Source organism: Borostomias antarcticus (assembly GCF_949987555.1).
Source record: "Borostomias antarcticus genome assembly, chromosome: 14".
Taxonomy (NCBI): domain Eukaryota; kingdom Metazoa; phylum Chordata; class Actinopteri; order Stomiiformes; family Stomiidae; genus Borostomias; species Borostomias antarcticus.
In genome coordinates, this window is record NC_140247.1 from 25,447,888 (window position 1) to 25,466,228 (window position 18,341).

At 42.9% G+C, this 18,341-nt stretch overlaps 1 protein-coding gene across 2 annotated transcripts; it reads right to left on the bottom strand.

Annotated features, from left to right (window-relative positions):
* Nucleotides 1-3,327: 3,327 nt before the first annotated feature.
* On the bottom strand, nucleotides 3,328-5,805 carry LOC311317734 (polyadenylate-binding protein-interacting protein 2-like). 2 transcript variants are annotated; one of them, XM_084448833.1, is made up of 4 exons: nucleotides 5,688-5,805; nucleotides 5,292-5,439; nucleotides 4,351-4,536; nucleotides 3,328-4,134 (listed from the first exon to the last, which is right to left on the bottom strand). In XM_084448833.1, exons 2-4 carry the CDS (start codon nucleotides 5,430-5,432, stop codon nucleotides 4,078-4,080), a joined length of 384 nt encoding a protein of 127 aa, XP_084304959.1. In that variant the 5' UTR covers nucleotides 5,433-5,439; nucleotides 5,688-5,805; the 3' UTR covers nucleotides 3,328-4,077. The 2 variants fall into 2 exon arrangements, with proteins under 2 accessions (XP_084304959.1, XP_084304958.1); XM_084448832.1 differs by having other exon boundaries at nucleotides 5,292-5,761.
* Between the last annotated feature and the right edge of the window lie 12,536 nt (nucleotides 5,806-18,341).

Consider the following 18,341-nt stretch of genomic DNA (forward strand, 5'->3'; position numbering starts at 1 on the left):
GGAGTTGTGGCCTTCCAGAGGATTTCTTTTGCCACGAGGCATGACGATTCGCGGTCTTTGCCCTCGTATGTCCCACTTTTGCAATTTTGTTTGCAGAGAGGGGGCAGTGATGGGGGGAGTGTCTGGACCTACCAGTGAGGTTAAGGATGCTCCATGCCTTGTGGCTGGAATGTGAGAAGTTGATGGAGTTAATGGCCTCCTCCCAGCACTCTTGCCTCCTTCAGTCTTGACAGCAGGGCTGAGGCAAGCCTGTCTGACACAGCTTCTGGGGGGGGCCCAGAGGAAGGCATAGTAGAGACTCTCGTACTCCGCATCCCAGCACGGTTTGTAGCTGTTGCGACGTCCGCGTGGGATGGATTTTTGGGCCGCTTTCACCAGTATGCTGCAGAGTTCCCAGTACGCCTCATCCATGTTGTTGGTGTTAGGTGGTGGGAGGCACCTCGTGGATCTATGGGTAAAGAGGCGATAGTGTTTCCAGTTGGCCCAAGCAGCCAGGTTTTCTCCATCGGAGAAATTGTATTGGTGCTGTAATCTTCATGCTGGCAATTGAAGTCGCCAGCATAGAGACAGGCGTGGGCGAAGACTGGGAGATACACTGGTGTGATTCACAAGGGCGGAGGCTTGTAGACATTGACGATTTTAAAGCCGGCAATGTCCACGCACAACCATTCAATCTCTGAGCCAGTTGAGGATTGGTCTGCGAGAGTCCAGTTCAACCTTTGGTGGACGAACGTAGCAAGGTTATGCTTCCTGCTTAGGATAGACCCAGCTAGAGCAAAATTTGGAAGAATTAGTTTATCTGATGTTACGCAGTTGGTCTCCTGGAGGAGGATGACGAGGGCCTTGGTAGTGCAGGCCAGATGTTCTATGATGTTGATCTTACTGGGGGTGAGCCCTTTGGTGTTCAGCTGCAGAATTCTGGGTTTAAAGCTGGGGTGGGCCCTCAGTTGGCAGACTTTGCTTCGCTTGCTGTGGTTAATCACAGCTACTGACCTCGAGAAGGTGTTTGCCTCGCCCCTCATCAGCTAAGCACGGAGCACTAACTTCTCCCTCTAGCTCTGGTGGTAGGCTTTCTTTCACTTCGGGCATGCCCTATTGCATTAGTATGGGTAAGACATGTTCTACACAGAAGGCATTCTGCTCTCACATTAACAACAGGGAGAATAAGTCGGAACAACAGAGAGAGCCTGCATGTCCCTATGTCTGACATTTCACCTTTACCTGGTAAACATTAAGGTATTTAAGGTATTATTTTATCTCAATGTCTCTGTTGGTTAGTAACCTCTATCTTAATTCATCCCATTTGAGTTTGTTTGAGTAAATTTTCTTTATTCCTGCTGTGTTTTTATATATTCTGTCATATATAAGAGAATCGGAGCGTGTGGCATTCGCCAAATGAGTAGTCTATGATCCCCAAGGCCACAGGCTTGATGATATGCAAGGGTGTGTCTACCAAAGACATGTGGGTCATGAACTTGTGGCTCTGTGGGGACATCTGTACACATTCTCTCACCGCACTCTCGCTCCATATCAAGGTTAACGGCATAAGAGCTTGCCCTCTGCCAGAATGTGGCCTGCAGCAGACAGACACAACGAGGAAGTCCCTGAGGACCCTCCCGGGTTTGGGACAACCCTTTTTGTTGTGAACACCCCGCAACAAACCCAAAATATTTGTGGACATCTGCCCCAGCTCATCAACATGCATGGCCTCAGTCTGAGGGTATCTGACCTGCCGGGGCAACAATGGTGAAGGAGCCTGATCTATAGCTCACCACTGCTACTGCCTTTATATTCACGCTCAAAGAGAAACCTCCAAAAATTGGCCCTTTTTGAGGGTTTAGGCAAGCAGGAGGACCCCCTTTCAGGGGACAGCTCCGACTCACACTTTCTCCTCCTCCTACAAGCCTCCCACGAGTGATGGTTTTGCTCTTGGCGACTATTGTTCAGTAGAAATTGATGTTTTGTATATGGTATTTTGCACTCCTCATTTGCACTGTCCTGTCTTTGCACTGTCCCATCTTGTCCCTGCACCCTGTCTAATGTTGTCTTCAACAGTGTTACACACCATTGACTAAAGCAAATTCCTAGTATGGCCAATAAACTGATTCTGATTGTGCGCAGGGTCTCTGTGGATGAATGGCAAAGAATACAGATGTTATTGTAGGCTTTATGGATTTAAATTGGATTTTGATTTTGGGGTCCCTAACTTATGTTGAATTAAATCCCTTATATAGGTATGACACTACTGAGAGACTTGTGTGGCAAAAGTGTTTCCATAATAAAACCTGGTGGCAGTCTCTAGTGATTATGGAGGAAAAAAATCCCCTGAAAAGAAACCCTCCCTTATCACTATGGATTCACTGGAGCTATAGTAGTTCAATACTACCATCTACTGGTCATTACAGACAGCTACAACTATAGTAATACCATCTGTGCTAACAGCACTGAAGTAGAAGCCACTTCCAAAATGACTACTAGCAGGTTCAAAGTGTCATATATCAATTTGGTTATAGGACTTTAAAGGACTAGTTTTGAGTCTACAGCATCATAAGGCCTGTTATAAGGTTATTTACGATCATATACGGGCCATATAAAACAAATTGACGAATTGTGCACTCTTGAGATATTAGTGCTCATTGCTCAGATCACAGCAAGTACAAGTACACAATGGATCTCTATGGGTATATATACTCACACTGTATGTCTAGTGCACAGATTAAATAAAAATGTTGATATGGACTGTTGTATATGACATAACCTTATAATAGGGCTTATTACCAAACTAGTCCTTTAAGTCTTTTTCAAACGCAATTATACTTTGATATCATTATACAGTACTTCATGATATCATTTATTACTTAGTGTGATCAAAACAGTCTAGAAATGAAAAATCGAACATAGGTTATGTGATTTTTTTTAAATAAAGAAAAAGTTTGAGGCATGAGACAATTGTTGTATGAGACAACTTTGTATGAGAAACAGCTGAGCGCTGACAATTTGATGAAAGGAAGTCAGACCTGCATCAAATGTATTAATCTATGGGTGAAGTTGAGTAAATGGTTAATTCTACCAACTCTGAAATGGCATTAAAATGGTGTCTCATAGAAGAATTGTATGTAGTAGGTGCAGTCTGACAAGCTGAAAGAGGGCTCTCTCACACTCCCATGGAGTTATACTCTATAATTATACAGGATCAATTAAACAGTCTTAATACTGCATCTACAGCCAAGATACTAATCACATCCTGTGACTAGCAAAGCCCTACTGGCAACATTGACAACTGATGTGTTACAACTCTAGCTTAACTGATCCATAAAGACAAATATATGATCCATAAACATTTATTTTCAAATAGTTTAAGAAAAAATATATCCTTTTTTTTTTTTTTTTTTTACAACATATTTGGTACTTATACAGTACTTATTGTTATGCTCATGTACAGCGACAAAATCAACGTTACGTGGCTCTGAAATAAGGCAGGAAGCAGAGAGGAACTAAGAAAATAAAAACGAATACTGTATAAGCTGTTACTATCCTAGCGTTTAAGGATCTGAACATCAAGGTAAAAGAAGGAGCACAAATGGGAGATGCACATTAGTATCTAGAGGACAGGAACCCCAACCAGACATATGCTAAAATCAAATAATCCAAGTACATGGAAATACAAATCGAAGCTATGTTAAGTGTGCCTTTAAAAATAAATATGAAGTAGCTGATATCAAACTGTGAAACAAGATTAAGTGCAGATAATGAAAGGTATATTTTGCAACTTAAATTTTGATTTGACAGATTGCATTTCCTGGTAACCTAAATCAACAGAGCATACAATGTTGCGATGAGAAGTAAATAAGTAAACAAAACATCCTCTTGCCCTGATATTACATTCAAAAGAGTTACCACAAATATGCATATATGCTTTAAATGTACATAAGTAACATTATTTCAACTTCACACATGCAAGGCTAGTTGATACCTTTGGCAAGACATTGAGTGCAACAGTGACAGAACTCAAAACAACATCTTCTTCCACTGGTTTCACAGTGCAGTCTAGCGCATCCAGCATCAAGCGGGAGTGACTCAGTGCTTCATCCCCGGTACGAACTCTGCTGCGTTGGGGTTCAAATTGCTGTTGATCTGAAGAGAAAAACAACAACAACACGAGACTCTGTACTCACAGCTGACAGACGCGAATGTGTGGTTCATAATGAATTCTAGACATTCCCCGTAGAGTTCAACAAATGATCACTTAATGTGGACTTGAAGGGATGGTCAGTATTTTGAATGGGAAATCTGACAGTGAAAACACTCAGCATTTTCCCTCAGCGCAAACAGACACCCAGGAGCACATACCACAAGGTCATCCAGCACCAGCAGACATCCTTCCCCCAGGCCCAGTAAACTGAGCTGGTCATGCAGCTGGCTGATGGCCTGGGGAAGGTCTCTAGCTGGTATGAACCATTCATGCTCCTCCTCCTCTTCTAGCATCTCCTGGAAGCAGCGCTCGATGAACTCCTCCTCCCAAAGTTCCTCTACAACCTAGTAGGCAAATCACAACCAAATTGTCCATGGGGCTCTATATAATAATCCACTTAATCTCACAAATATTTCATCATCTCCTCACTTCCTGTCACCTCTATAAATGTATCAGTGGATCCATTCATTTTTTTGCTCAGATGCAACACTGCACTAGCCAGACTACTATATAGATCAGGGACGGCCAACCCCACCCCTGGAGAGCTAATGCCGCGTTCCAGGCAACCCGTAACTTGTGTTTTTCCGACCTCAAACCCGTAACTTCCCACCCGTGAACTCGTACAGCTCGATGTACTACCAGTTGCCGGGTGGGAAGTTACGGGTTTGACTGCCATTCCAGAGCATTTTCACGTGTGGGAGGTAGGAAAAACATGAGTTACGGGTTGCCTGGAACGCACCATAACTTCCTGCAGGTTTTTACTTCAACCACCTAGCACACCTGATCCATCTTGAGAAGTAGCAAATTAGTAACAAGGTGCAGGTAATTAGTAGAATCAGCTGTGGTCTGGGTTGGAATGAAAACCTAATGGACTGTAGCCATCCAGGAAGAGGTTGGCTTGGGCAACCCTGTTTTAGATTATGAATTGATTATATTCAACTAATATTGTTTATAGCTGTATGACAAATGTGGGTCTATCGTGGCTACACTGAAGCTTCTTGAATTAAAACTTTTTATTTGTACAATAAGTTTAGAGTGATGGTCATGACTCAATCTATAGCTGGTTCTGTCTGAAAATGACCCCACAACCTCTGGATACCTGTCTGTTGAACTCCTCCTCGTTCTCCATCCACATGTACTCAGCGAAAGGATTTTCCTCATTGTTGACCTGGCTAGTCAGGATGACATCGTTGTTGTTCTTGATGTTTGAAGTGTTGCTGCTGCGACTTGGGTCTTTCATTTTGCCTCTGCGAAAAAGGAATGAGACAAATGCGTAGGACATGAGAAAAATAGCACAGTTAGTAACGTTAGGATAGAATTGGCTACATATTCAGAGTCACGTTAGGTCGGATAACGAGCAGCAGCAACAACAACAACAGCCTAGCGTAGCTGCTCAACGAGTCAGACATGTTTAGATGCACGAATTTTCTAGTTTGGTTTTGACAGCTTTACATGAACTATCACAATGTCACAGACGCGAAGCTAGGAGTCATACCGGTGTACTTAAGTAAATTAATTGTGATGCTTTAAATGTCAAACTCTTTCTCCAACTCAGTGCGAGATAGACCCTTCTCAGAATAATGGCCGCCGTGTCTATTTGGTTTACATGGGGAACGTCAAAATATGCCTGGCTGTGATTGGACGACCAGCGCGTCCCTCCTCCCCTCGGGCTGTGATTGGACGACCAGCGCGTCCCTCCTCCCCTCGGGCTGTGATTGGACGACCAGCGCGTCCCTCCTCCCCTCGGTGCAACAGATGAGACCGCGAGATCAGGACGGTCACGGCAGCAGTGTTGCGAGATCAGGACGGTCACGGCAGCAGTGTTGCGAGATCAGGACGGTCACGGCAGCAGTGTTGCGAGATCAGGACGGTCACGGCAGCAGTGTTGCGAGATCAGGACGGTCACGGGAGCAGTGTTGCGAGCTCCTCCGTAAGGGAAGCAGTGTGGACTCTGAGGGAAGTAGCTGTTGTGTTAGCTCTCCCAAAAGTAGCTAGATGACATTAGCAACTAATTTGCATAATATGCAATTCTGAAAGAAGCCAACTTAATAGAAAATAGAGCTGTGCGATTCGATCTCAAAATATTGATAGTGCGATCCTGCGTCTGGTCTTTTGAGTATCGATTCTCAGTGAATAGTATCGCTACCTGTTTCAGTTCTCTAACTTCTTTGCCTTGCCAGATCCTAGCCTGCTAACCTATAAACCAATCATCACTCCCATCCACCTATAAACCAATCATCACTCCCATCCACCTATGAACCAATCATCACTCCCATCCACCTATGAACCAATCATCACTCCCATCCACCTATAAACCAATCATCACTCCCATCCACCTATGAACCAATCATCACTCCCATCCACCTATAAACCAATCATCACTCCCATCCACCTATAAACCAATCATCACTCCCATCCACCTATAAACCAATCATCACTCCCATCCACCTATAAACCAATCATCACTCCCATCCACCTATAAACCAAGCATCACTCCCATCCACCTATAAACCAATCATCACTCCCATCCATGGATGTATTAATAGGCTCGTTCGAGATGAGCAGCGCCTTGACTGCGCCTCGCCTTGATGAGAGCAGGCGGGGGCGGTGACAAAAACTGCAATCAAGTCGGACAGTTTCCAGCATTAATACCATGGAGGTATAATAATACATCCATGGTTTTCAGTCGCCTGCAAAGAAAATACAGGAAGTCACAGCCTATATTTACATCCGGTTGTAGGCTGCATGTAGGTCCAGGGCGATATCCTACGGGTAACGCCCTGTTACTCTCAATGCAATTTGTCTATGAAAGCGCTTCATCGGCCCGGTCGTCCGAGTCTACAGACAAAACCGTTTCGTTACTCACCAAAGTAAACACATCGTTGGAAAGATGAAAGCCTACAAACTGTAGCGATTTAGGAGAAAAGGCTTTCATCTTTCCAACGATGTGTTTACTTTGGTGAGTAACGAAACGGTTTTGTCTGTAGACTCGGACGACCGGGCCGATGAAGCGCTTTCATAGGCAAATTGCATTGAGAGTAACAGCGCGTTACCCGTAGGATATCGCCCTGGACCAGGTCTAGGCTGCATGTAGTTTTCCAAAAACCAAGGCATTTCTCGTCGCGGAGGAAATTGAAGCAGAGGAGATCCCTCTTCTTTTTCACTTGGATGGAGGTGAACAGAGAAGGTAAGTTAATTTGTTTTATGTAAATATTTAAAATCAACCAGAGCATATGGCACTGTTGCAGTTTGTGTTTGTTTGTTTTTCTGATCGCCGTCCAGTGAAAACCACGTCTATGTTTAATGATTCTCAAGTTATCAGGTAATTAGTTTTGAAAATTCTCAAATATCTCAGGCAAATTAAAACATTCTAAAGCCAATCTTATATTCTGGGGATTTTAAAGGTATAATATGTAATATGTGGATTATTTCCCCCATCTAGTGTCTAAAGATAAGAACTACAACAACACAACGTATTGTGCATTGCCAGAGAATGCACTGTTTCAGTCATACTGTGATAAGATCTTCACTCCGAGAGGAACATAACGTTACACTAATCAGTAATCACGATCAAGTATTTCAGAGTGCCATGTAATAAGTTACGTTAGATGCTGTAGTGTGGAGATTACGTTAGGTCTGGCTATGCAGATTCCAAGAAAGATAACGATAGCTAGTTACCGATCTAGTAGAAAAGTAGCCATGTCACCATGCGACTTTATCCCATGAAACCCCATAAACTCCATCCAATGAGCAAAGGCTGGCCCGATATCTATCCGACTTTTGCTCCTTCTTCGGTCACTGAGCTTTTGAGATTCGTATATCGCACGGTTCGCCGGGGCTCAGGCGGAGAAGCAGGACGACGAAACTCGGCCATTTTACCAAACGTTTAGCTGAAAAGAGTGAGCGGAAATGGACGGAAAAGCTGCCGTTTTATAGTCGCACACACACTAACCAACATCTATAATGCTGCTAATTCATGGAAGTATAACGTTTGCTGGCTACTACTAATCTCACAGTGGTGAAGCTAGAATAGTACCTTGCAACCCAGCGCGCAGTACCAACGCTGTAATACTATTCGCTGGTATGATATTAACAGTGCCATTGTCGGGCCGTCAACATTTCATAATGTAATAATTTCAGACAAAATATATTTTTTTATGGAAAAGCAATACTTTTACTCTGCAGCCTTCGCAAAGCCCTATGGTTGTATTATTTTTGAAAAAATATTTATTTTAATCCACATATTACTGCAGTGTATTTCAAATGCACAATCTTCTTGTGGAACAGAACTTCAAGGAGGCCAAAAATGTCAAATCATCACTTTATTGAGCATGCCTACACAGGGTCGAATCTTTAGGCAAATACTAAAGTTTCTCTTACGAGGTGACGAGCTTATATCCTGGCTTCAGGCCAGGAATCACATGACAAACACATTTGCATACAAACAATGTTCATAAACTCCAGTTATGGTCACAAACGGTTCAACTGATGTTCTGACTGGTCAGTGTGTCAGCTGGTCTTTGCATCAGCTGAGCTCTTGCCCCCCTTCCTCGGTCAATGGGGCTGCTTGGGTTCTTCCTGTGTCCTCCTAGGATCGAGTTACAAACTGTAGGCTACTGACTTCAGAGGTGAACTTTAGGTCACGCTGACCCAGAGACAGGACAAGGGAATGCTGACACAGGGGCAAAGACCTCTGTTAAGACTTGAAATAACACAGTTCAAACTAAAGTGAAGGTATTTCATTATTCTAATGAAATGATTACTACATGAGAGTAATACAGACATGTGATTGATGTAATACAGTATAAAAATATACTACATTACATATTATACCTTTAATGTCACTAAGTTTAAAACAAGGTTGTTATTCATATAAAGGTGACATTGTGGAGATGGCTTTCATGAGTCAGCATTAATAATATTAATGCACTAACTCTTCTGTTCAAGCTGAATGAGTCTGTTACGGTCTGTACTGTTCTTGTTTATGTGTTAATGTATGCAGGCCTGCATGTTTTTGTATATGGATGTGTTTGTCTGTCCTGGTGTTTTGTGGTTGTTTGTCTCCCCCTGGTGTCTCCATAATTCTCCCTTTCTTTCAGAAGCTGAAGCTGCTGGCGCCTTTGTCTATCATCACACCTGTTCCATTACATTACATTACATTACAGTTATTTAGCAGACGCTTTTATCCAAAGCGACTAACAATAATTGTGTTTAACGTACAGTAGGAAAAGCCAATGTACTACTACTTGCCAGAACTCACAAGTGCATCCTCTTTCTAAAATAAGTGACTAAGAGCATAATCTAGTGCTGAAGGCAAAGTGCAAGAATAGCAATCTAAAGTACGGTGCAATATAATACAATACAATAAGTGCTTGTTCCGTGTTAAATCAGCCACGCCTTCTCCTCCCCCTATATATATAGTCCTGGGTTTTTGTTCTCTCTCTCTCTCCTGGGTGGTGTAATTTATTGCTTTATAAATGTTCTTAACCGTTAGACAAACATACTCCAGGAGCTTGCTCGATCGTCTCGTTGAGAGGAGTCTGGGAAGAATTTTTAAAGCTCACTTTTCTGGCCCCCAGGTGATACTGTTTTTTTTGCTTCCCTCTGGAATATGTAGGGGTGAGACCTATGTATGCCCACCTCCCTTGTTCTCTGTAAAGCGCATTGTGTTGCCTCTGTATATGAAATGCACTATACAAATAAAGCTTTGATTGATTGATATTTTATTGACTTATTTATTTTATTTCTATTGTGATCTGAGGGTTGAGAAGGTGTCTGGCAAAATTAATTTCATTGCATTGACTGTACACTGTACTTTTAATGTAAATGACAACAATAAACTAAACTAAACTTGTATATCCTCATTTTGATAAGGCAAGTTTATAGCACATTTCAATAACGAGGCAATTCAAAGTGCTTATATTTATAAAAGACATCAAGACAATGTATAAGCATGGTTATATAAAAAGACATACATTTATTAGTTAAATAGATTTATTATTTTCTATCATCAAAAACCACACAATAATATGTTTCTTAAGAGATTGAACCTTTATTGCACAACATGAGACTAGTACAATCTAGTGTTTCATACAATAGAACATCAGGATTTTCTATGAAATGTGTGGTTTGTGGTCATAACTAAGGGCAAATCAGGTCTTTGATCAGGTGACAGTCGAGTGTTTCCCATCATGCCCTGGGTCTTGCAGCAGAGCCAGGCGGCTGCAGTTCTCTTTCAAACATTCGTTTCAATGTTTCACATATGGGATGCGCTTGCGCGGACCCTACGACGGAAGCTTTTATACAACGTCTGTCCTGATTGGACAGACTGGCAAAGCGTGACAGGAGGCCCCGCCCTCCCAGGTTATATACCTGCGTCACCGCGCCAAACATCATTCTCGCTTTCTTCCCCGTGAAGTTTTGTGTGAACCTACGTTGAGTTGCCAGCTCTAAAGGTACTGTGTCGCTTAACGGCTCGCAGACGGATTCAGTGGCCGTTTTGGTTACTGTTTTCCAGTCGAAGAGTGCGGCTCAGTGTTCCTTAGACTGTGCCTTCTCTGTGAAGCTAGCTGTTGCTTACAGTTGCCGACCGACAGTGCGGAACCTGGTAAAGGCACAGTTTTCCCCCGCTATTTTAGCTAATAGCTAATTTAGCCTCCTTGCTGCTGCTCGAGGTTTGCCGACCCACAGTGTGGAACCTCACTAGCACAGCCCCCCGGGACATACCCTACCGGTGTCCCGCTGGTGAAGCCGTTATAAGGCATTCAGTAGTTTTTACTGCTGTCGCGGCTAGCTAGCTATGTTCTGCAAGCATACGGTAGTTTTTACTGGTGCTGCAACTAGCTAGATACGTTTGCCCCATACTCTACGGAGTCACTGGGCTTACCTAGCTCGGCTAACGTGCGTTTAGCCCCGCTAACGTTATATTCACCCCACACCGGGCTAACTTGGTTAGCAGTTTTTCCTGCCTGCCGGCTTGTCACTTACCATCTCTGTCTGCTCCTTTCTTCCAGAAAGTTTTCAGGATGGATCACAAGCCTTGTGCCTCGGGTTGTGGTGATTACCTGGCGGCCAAGGACCGACACGCTGTGTGTAGGGTACCTGGGTATTTCCCATCCCGTACGATGACCTCACAGACAAGGCTAGCATGCCTTTTGATGTGCAGGATGAGCTCCCAGATCAGGGGATGGATGACTTCCCTCTCCCGGGACAATCCGGTCGCGACAGCCCTGCGAGCGAGCCTGGTGAACCGGATCTCTCCTTTCTGGAGCTCTGTAGGAGGGCCTGCCACAGGCTCGAGGTCCCTTGGCCCACTCCGCTAGACCCCAAGGAGGGGTGCCGGAGTATCTTCAAGGGGAAGATCCTCGTCTCCGCCACTCCGCCCTTGTTGTACTTCGCTCTCATGAGCTCGGTTGTAATGTGAACCATGGAACGGGATATGTTAGATGCTTTTGACAATCATTTGCCAATTGGCAAGAAAAACTAGATTGTTGCTGGTGGCTTTTGACTAATTAACTCGCCAAGGGGGACTGGAAAGTTTCCAGATATACAGATAACAGATAGCGAGTTGGCAACACTGCACGGGAGGAAGAGTGTTTGGCTCCCCGGTGTTAATAATGAGGCATACTTCCAGTTAGCAGTTAAAGGTGTAGTGTACTATTTTGGACCTTAAGCCTTATTTTTGGTCTGTCTGCCTTGAACCTGAAACAGAGACCATAATTTCACTTATCGTTCCAGTATTGAGCTAGCTGCCGTTTTTCTGCAGGCTCTCACTGGGCTACAATGGAAGTCAATGGGGCATCCATTGCAATGCGTTGCTGTTCCGAGACGGGAAGCACATGGTTTAATCTTACGAGTCTTAGTATGTTCTCCTGTGAAATGTAAAGCAATCCGAATATTTTTACATGTTTGGGATGGCTTGGACATAATCATTCAGTAGAAGTTTGCTGAAGATTGTTATGAAGGGCTTGCGATCCCTCTCTGCTGTGATATTATCTCGACCATACAGATAATGAAATAATGATGGAAGCGTTGGCAGGCAAGTGTTCTCTATCTGTCCATAGTTTTGCTCCGTAGGCATGAGTGCCCTCGATGCGAAAGCAATAGGCTGCCCCTCCTGCCTCAGACAGCAGGCCATGCCATGCTGGCTGTAGTCACTCTGTTTGTTCTGTGATGGATTTTGACACGTCATAGTATTGCAGTACAGGTATCTTTGTCACAAGCTCTTTTATCTCCCTGAAAGCTACATCATGCTTTGGCAGCCAGTCCTTGTCTGTGAGTCTCTTCCAAGGCTCACATACGTCTGAGAGCCTCGGGAGAAACTTGGCAAGGTAAAGTGACGAATCCGATGAGTCTCTGCACGCCCTTGACATTGGCTGAGTCTAGCATGTCCAAAACAGCTCTGATTTTTTCTGGGTGGGCTCCAAGACCTGCAGCTGTCAGGATGTGGCCATGGAAACGTCCAATATTGGATATGTTTGACATCAATGACAAGATAGCTAGGTGCTACCAATGAATTGCCAGGATTTGAACACCATTTTTTTTGCATGAAGTGTCCCAGACACAGAGATCTGCAGCATGCAGTAACGTAGTTAGCATAGCTTACGTAGTGTATCAGTGAAAGAACTCTCATGGGTCTGGCGTTGAGACTAGATATGATAGGACCGACAGCAGTAATCTAGCTACGAGCATAACTAGCTAGCAAGCAACTGCTCTTCGCCATGATTAAATTCGTAGTTCAGAATTTTAGACATAGAGTCTCATTTACCCATAATGTTGTTGATTGATGGAGAAAATGTTCAACTGATTCCATGCCGTCTCTCATTCTGGTGTTAGCAGCATATGCAGTAGTCTAGCATTCAAAGAAAACTCACTAAAACACTCCACCGTGCACCCAAATCAAATATGACAGAAGTCTGTCAGGGGCTCATTTGAGTTTTTATACCACCATTTTCCAATTGTGGTCCAACTGTCGCTGAACCCATTTGTTTGTTCGGACTATCAAGACAAAAACATGTTGCCCACGAGCCCCCAGACTTATTTTGTGGCAACCCTTTTTTGTGGCACCCGTATATTTTTGTGCCAACCCTTTTTGTGCCAACCCTGCCCCTCCGGGCTTGAACCATTTATCTGCCTCCTTGCTGTGCGCTTGGGTCCCACACACCAAACTGAACACCAGGCCTATTAACGCCTAGTTATTTACAGACAACACTGCTACCTGCTGACATCAGATGTGTGTAGATGTCCAGATAAGCCACTGTGTCTTGGTTTACTTACTTCACCACCTAAAGGGAAGTGCATAGGGCCAGCAATGCAATTTGTCCAGAACTACATTCCAACTATCTACACAATAGCTGTATGTAAGCCTATCAGCCATAAGTCAGGCTGGACCTAGTCTTGTTATGCTTTCCTTACCATGAAGTAAAACAGGACAGCCATCCAGCCACCTCATTCAGAAATTGGAAATTAAATGACCACTGAAATACAATAGAATGCTTATTGATTTTATGCAATTCTGGCAATGCTTGTTATGATACAATGGAAATCACCTTTACCGGAAACCACCTTTACTATTATTGCAGTCCAGCAAACTACGAGTATAGAAATAGAAAACAGAAATAATCAACAGAAAGAAAACCACACCATGAAAGTCTTAGTTCCACTTCCACTTTTTAGCCAGTGAAGCCCAGCTGCTTGTAGGCCACAACTACGTCGTCGATGATCACATTCAACGCCTTGATGACGGTCTCCTGCCCTGCGCTGTCCAGCCCGGACTTCTCACCCAACACTTCACCGATGGCCGCAGCCATAAGCTAGTGTGAGAATTATTATATAAGATTTGCTGTTCAAGCAATTGGTCGAGATATTGTCATATGCATGCACAGAAGACAAAACAAAAGGGAAAATTGAGGGAGACAAATGATAAGAGGCTTGAAGAGGAAGAGGAGGGGTCAGTCCTCACCCTCATGTGGTAGGTGCTGATCTTCTTGGTGGCGTGACTGCTGGACACTGGATCGAGGACAGCACTGTGGTTGCCCTTGCACTTGACCAGCTCGCCCAATTTCTTCATCACAATGACGGCGGCGGCAACAAATGCTGCATTTCCGGGCAGCTCGTTAGTGGGCACGCCCGCAAACCTGGTAAACTTATTCTGGGTTTCCGGGTGCTGCGTAAACATACTGAGAGAGAGGAAGAGAGAGCAAGAACCTGTTCAGTTGTCAGTGGGTAATCAATAAACCCTTGACCAGTACCGGCCCCAGTCAGTTCTCGCCCACTGACCGAATCATCGTCGCAACTGCATATGCTGAATAATCAGCCTCCACCGGTCCCCAGCAAGTCAAAACCTTGTTCCAGTCTGTCATGATCTGAGGAGGAGGAGGATGAAGAGTCAGGACTGCACTAATGACTAAATGGAATTAGTCTAGCCTGGAAGCCAGACTCATCGCGGGAATAAAAATGTTCACGATAATCTGCACTTCCAGCCACCCAGAACGATTTCCCAGAAAATGGGACAACAATCAGGAGACCGCATTTTAACTTGTTATACAATGGGTAGTTCCGGTCCTTGATTCTGATAGGCTGGAAGCCGTTGTAAAATACTGTACTGTATAACTACAAACCTGTGACATTTCAAATATTTGTTTGCATTAATGTGCCGCCAATCCTGTTAACATTTCAAAATATCCAATCCAATGCATTACTATTACCTAGCTTTCCATCCTTGTGTAGCTAATGTGACAGCATTATTAGCATTTAGAGAGGAGCAGCAGCCCAACAAACTCATCTGATAGTGCTACATTGCAAACGTTTGTGTTGCCATTCTAAGATGGCCTTTGCTACAATGTTTCAACACTTTCTTAACGTCACACCGAATGCACGCTGGAGCTGATACATGAAGCAACTAACTTATATTGTTGGTAAAAAGAACACGTTCACAAAAAACACATTTGTTCGTTATATAACTAATGTAGAAATAGATCAGATAGAAAACGAAGATTGATTTGGTAAAGGTCTGATCTCTGTTTTGTTATGCAGATTGTCAAAAGGAGTTAATCTGTCAAAGCAAGTAGCCTACTCCCACCTAATCATTGTTCTGTGCGGCCGTGTTGAGTCTGGCTTCCAGGCTAGAATTACAGTAGTCAATATGGAGGTGTATAGTGCTATCAGCACTCGCTGATGCTTCAGGGTATTTCAGCTATTGGACTATCAAGCTGGCCATGTGAGAAGTGTCACATAGAGATACTGTACACATACTTGTTGGTTCTAGAGTTGCTCTGTTCACTATTGTTTTATTTAGTGGAGTTTGTGTGATATGTTCATTTGTGATTCTTTAAATAAATCTTCCAAAATGAAAAAAAAATAAAAAATTCTGTCTTCTGTATGGCTGAGTGTGTGTGTGTGTGTGTGTGTGTTGATGAACAACTTTCATAATGATATCAATCTGTCAAATTGGATTGTCCTTCAAACAAAAATATCAAACAATTTGTAGAAAGTATGTGTTAAATTTATTAAATTGAGATAAATATCAGACAACATCAAATTCACAAAGCTGCTCTGAATTCAGAATGGGGTCAGCAGGATTTAAGGTTAAAAACTACAAAAGACTCAAGAAAGCACTGTACCTGTAAAGCAGGAAAATGTCTTGTGATAATGTTGTGTGATAATTTCCAAATATTTTTTGTCCTAAGTCGACCTTGGATCCCTCCCTTTTATACCCTATCTTCTCCCAAACTTCCAGTGTTGCCAACTTGGTGACTTATCTGGAAAGTCTGGTGACTTTCCAGACCCCTTTGATGACCTAATTAGTCAAAAGTGAGTGACAAATCTAGCGAGTTTTTCTGGTAATTTGGGCAATTATTGTGTTTACAGAGCTAACATAAGCTCTGCATCTTAGATTTCCCATTCCACGGTTCAGTTTGCAACCGAGGTCACGAGATCCAAATACAGCAAGGGCTGCCGTCTCCTTCTCCTCAGCACTCATGCGGCCAGTCTGACTAGACTCCCAGCCAGCGGAGCAAGTGGACACAGTGACCGCTCTGAGCAAGAGTTGCTTTTCTATTCATTTAGCCTAATGTGCATATTATGATGTATTGATTACATCATCTAGCTACTTCTAGCTACTTTTGGGAGAGCCAGCTACTTCCCTTACAGTGGATTTGGCAAAACTTCCCACTTCTCTTATTTCATCCATCCTAGCCAACCAGTCAATTAATCTTCAATGAAAAATTTCTCAAAACATGAACTCAACTTTCCATAGCGTCTTATCAATGTTCCTTTGTCTAAATGTATATTAACAAATCAGTATGACGTCAAGATCAACTTTCACCCATGTTGGGTAAAAAGAAAAAGGACAAGCATTCACAATACAATATGTTAGTTATGCAAAGCAAGATTATTTGTATATCACATTTCATAACAAGGCAATTCAAAATGCTTTACATGAGACATTAAGAACATCAAGACAAAGTGCAAGAAACGCATACAAGGTCATAAAAAACTAAATGCAAAAAAGGGCATTTAAAAGAAAATGCAGGAAAAATAAAATACAGGAATAAAAGTTACAGTGCAGTGCCATATGAAGAGGATATGATAGAATATTGGCTTGCACTTAACGATGTTCTAAAAGATATTTTCAACAGAGTGATGATAACCATTCTTGACGGGAATGAGAGATTCCTCTTAATCTTAAAGGTGGAATAAAGTGGTTGAATGTGACACATGCCAGTTATCCATAGGTGACATAGAACAGAATATGCCCATCAATTTTGTTATTCAGTAATTTTGATATGCCCAATTTCCCTCCTTGCCAAGCTCACCTCGTTTTGTGGGTGTGTCAAAGAGGGCATGTCAGTCAGAAATGATTGACAGGCCGCGGCCCCAACTTCCACACGTTTGTTGTTTGTAAATAGTTACCTCGACACCAGGAAATGTACAGGCATTTACAAAGTCCTTAATATAAGAAACGTAAGATATCACACTACCTTTTAACCCCTTAATAAAGATACATGCTACCTAACAGACCATATCCTCGAATTTGCATTATTTGGAAAAAGTATGATAAAGTTAGAACGATGGTGCATCTCCCCCGCAACACAAAGGAAAAGCACCCTGCAGCCGGCCACGCAAGCTTGGAGGCTTGGGCTATTAGACTAACGTTATAGCTTTCAGCCAGCTACGAACAGTATAGACCTAGTTAGTCAAATAATTTCAACTGTGGGTCTTACCAGAAGACAGATCATTTGCGCTGTGAAACCGACATAAAATCGGCATTGTTCACCAGTCTGACGTTATTTATCTTAGTAGGTGTCCAACAAAGCCAGTTGAACACTGAAACGTTACTGTTCTGGGAACATAGTTGTAGTGATATAAATGAATTGAGCGGAATACCACTGCAATAACTGATTATTAGTCAGATCAATTAAATCATTATAGCTCATTGCATATACAAAGGCAACACAATGTACGCTTTACAGAAAGGGGAAGAGAATGTAGCCTACTTATCCTACCCCTAATTATGTGGGAGACTGCACGCGTAGTGCAGCGATTCAGCATAATCAATGAGTTTGGAGAGACAGAGGGCCGTACACCAAGACTCCCTGAGCGCACAGCGGACAAGGGGTAGTCTACTCCGGAGACGTAACAGGTCATGCAGTCTATAGATCTAGTTTTGAATGTTAGGCTATTGTAATGCCCTCTGGTTATAATAGAATATCGCTACTGGAGCTGTTTAATCCCAAAATGTGCAAGGCTTATACAAATTTCAGAATATTTTGCAGAATTACAATTCTTTGGTGTTGTAAATTACAAAAGGAAAGTAATAACTTGACTTAATATCTTCACCTCCACCCACCCCAAAATGTAGTCAGTGTTTCCCACAAGATTTTGGGCAGCTATAGATCTAGATAATCTCACGACATCCACCCGTCAATCAACGCTATCCTTCTATCGAATCTGTCTAAAGTTCTTAAAACCCGTCCACTTGTCAATGTTCCAATCAAATTCCTCTAAACATATGTCCCACCCTCATAGCTTGTTTGCGTCGGAAATATGTCAAACTACGGAAGTTAGATGATCTCAAACGTCCGTTTCAGTGCAACTTTAAATGCTTCAATTTGGCACACTTTGAGAGCAAAATCAAGAAGCCATAGCA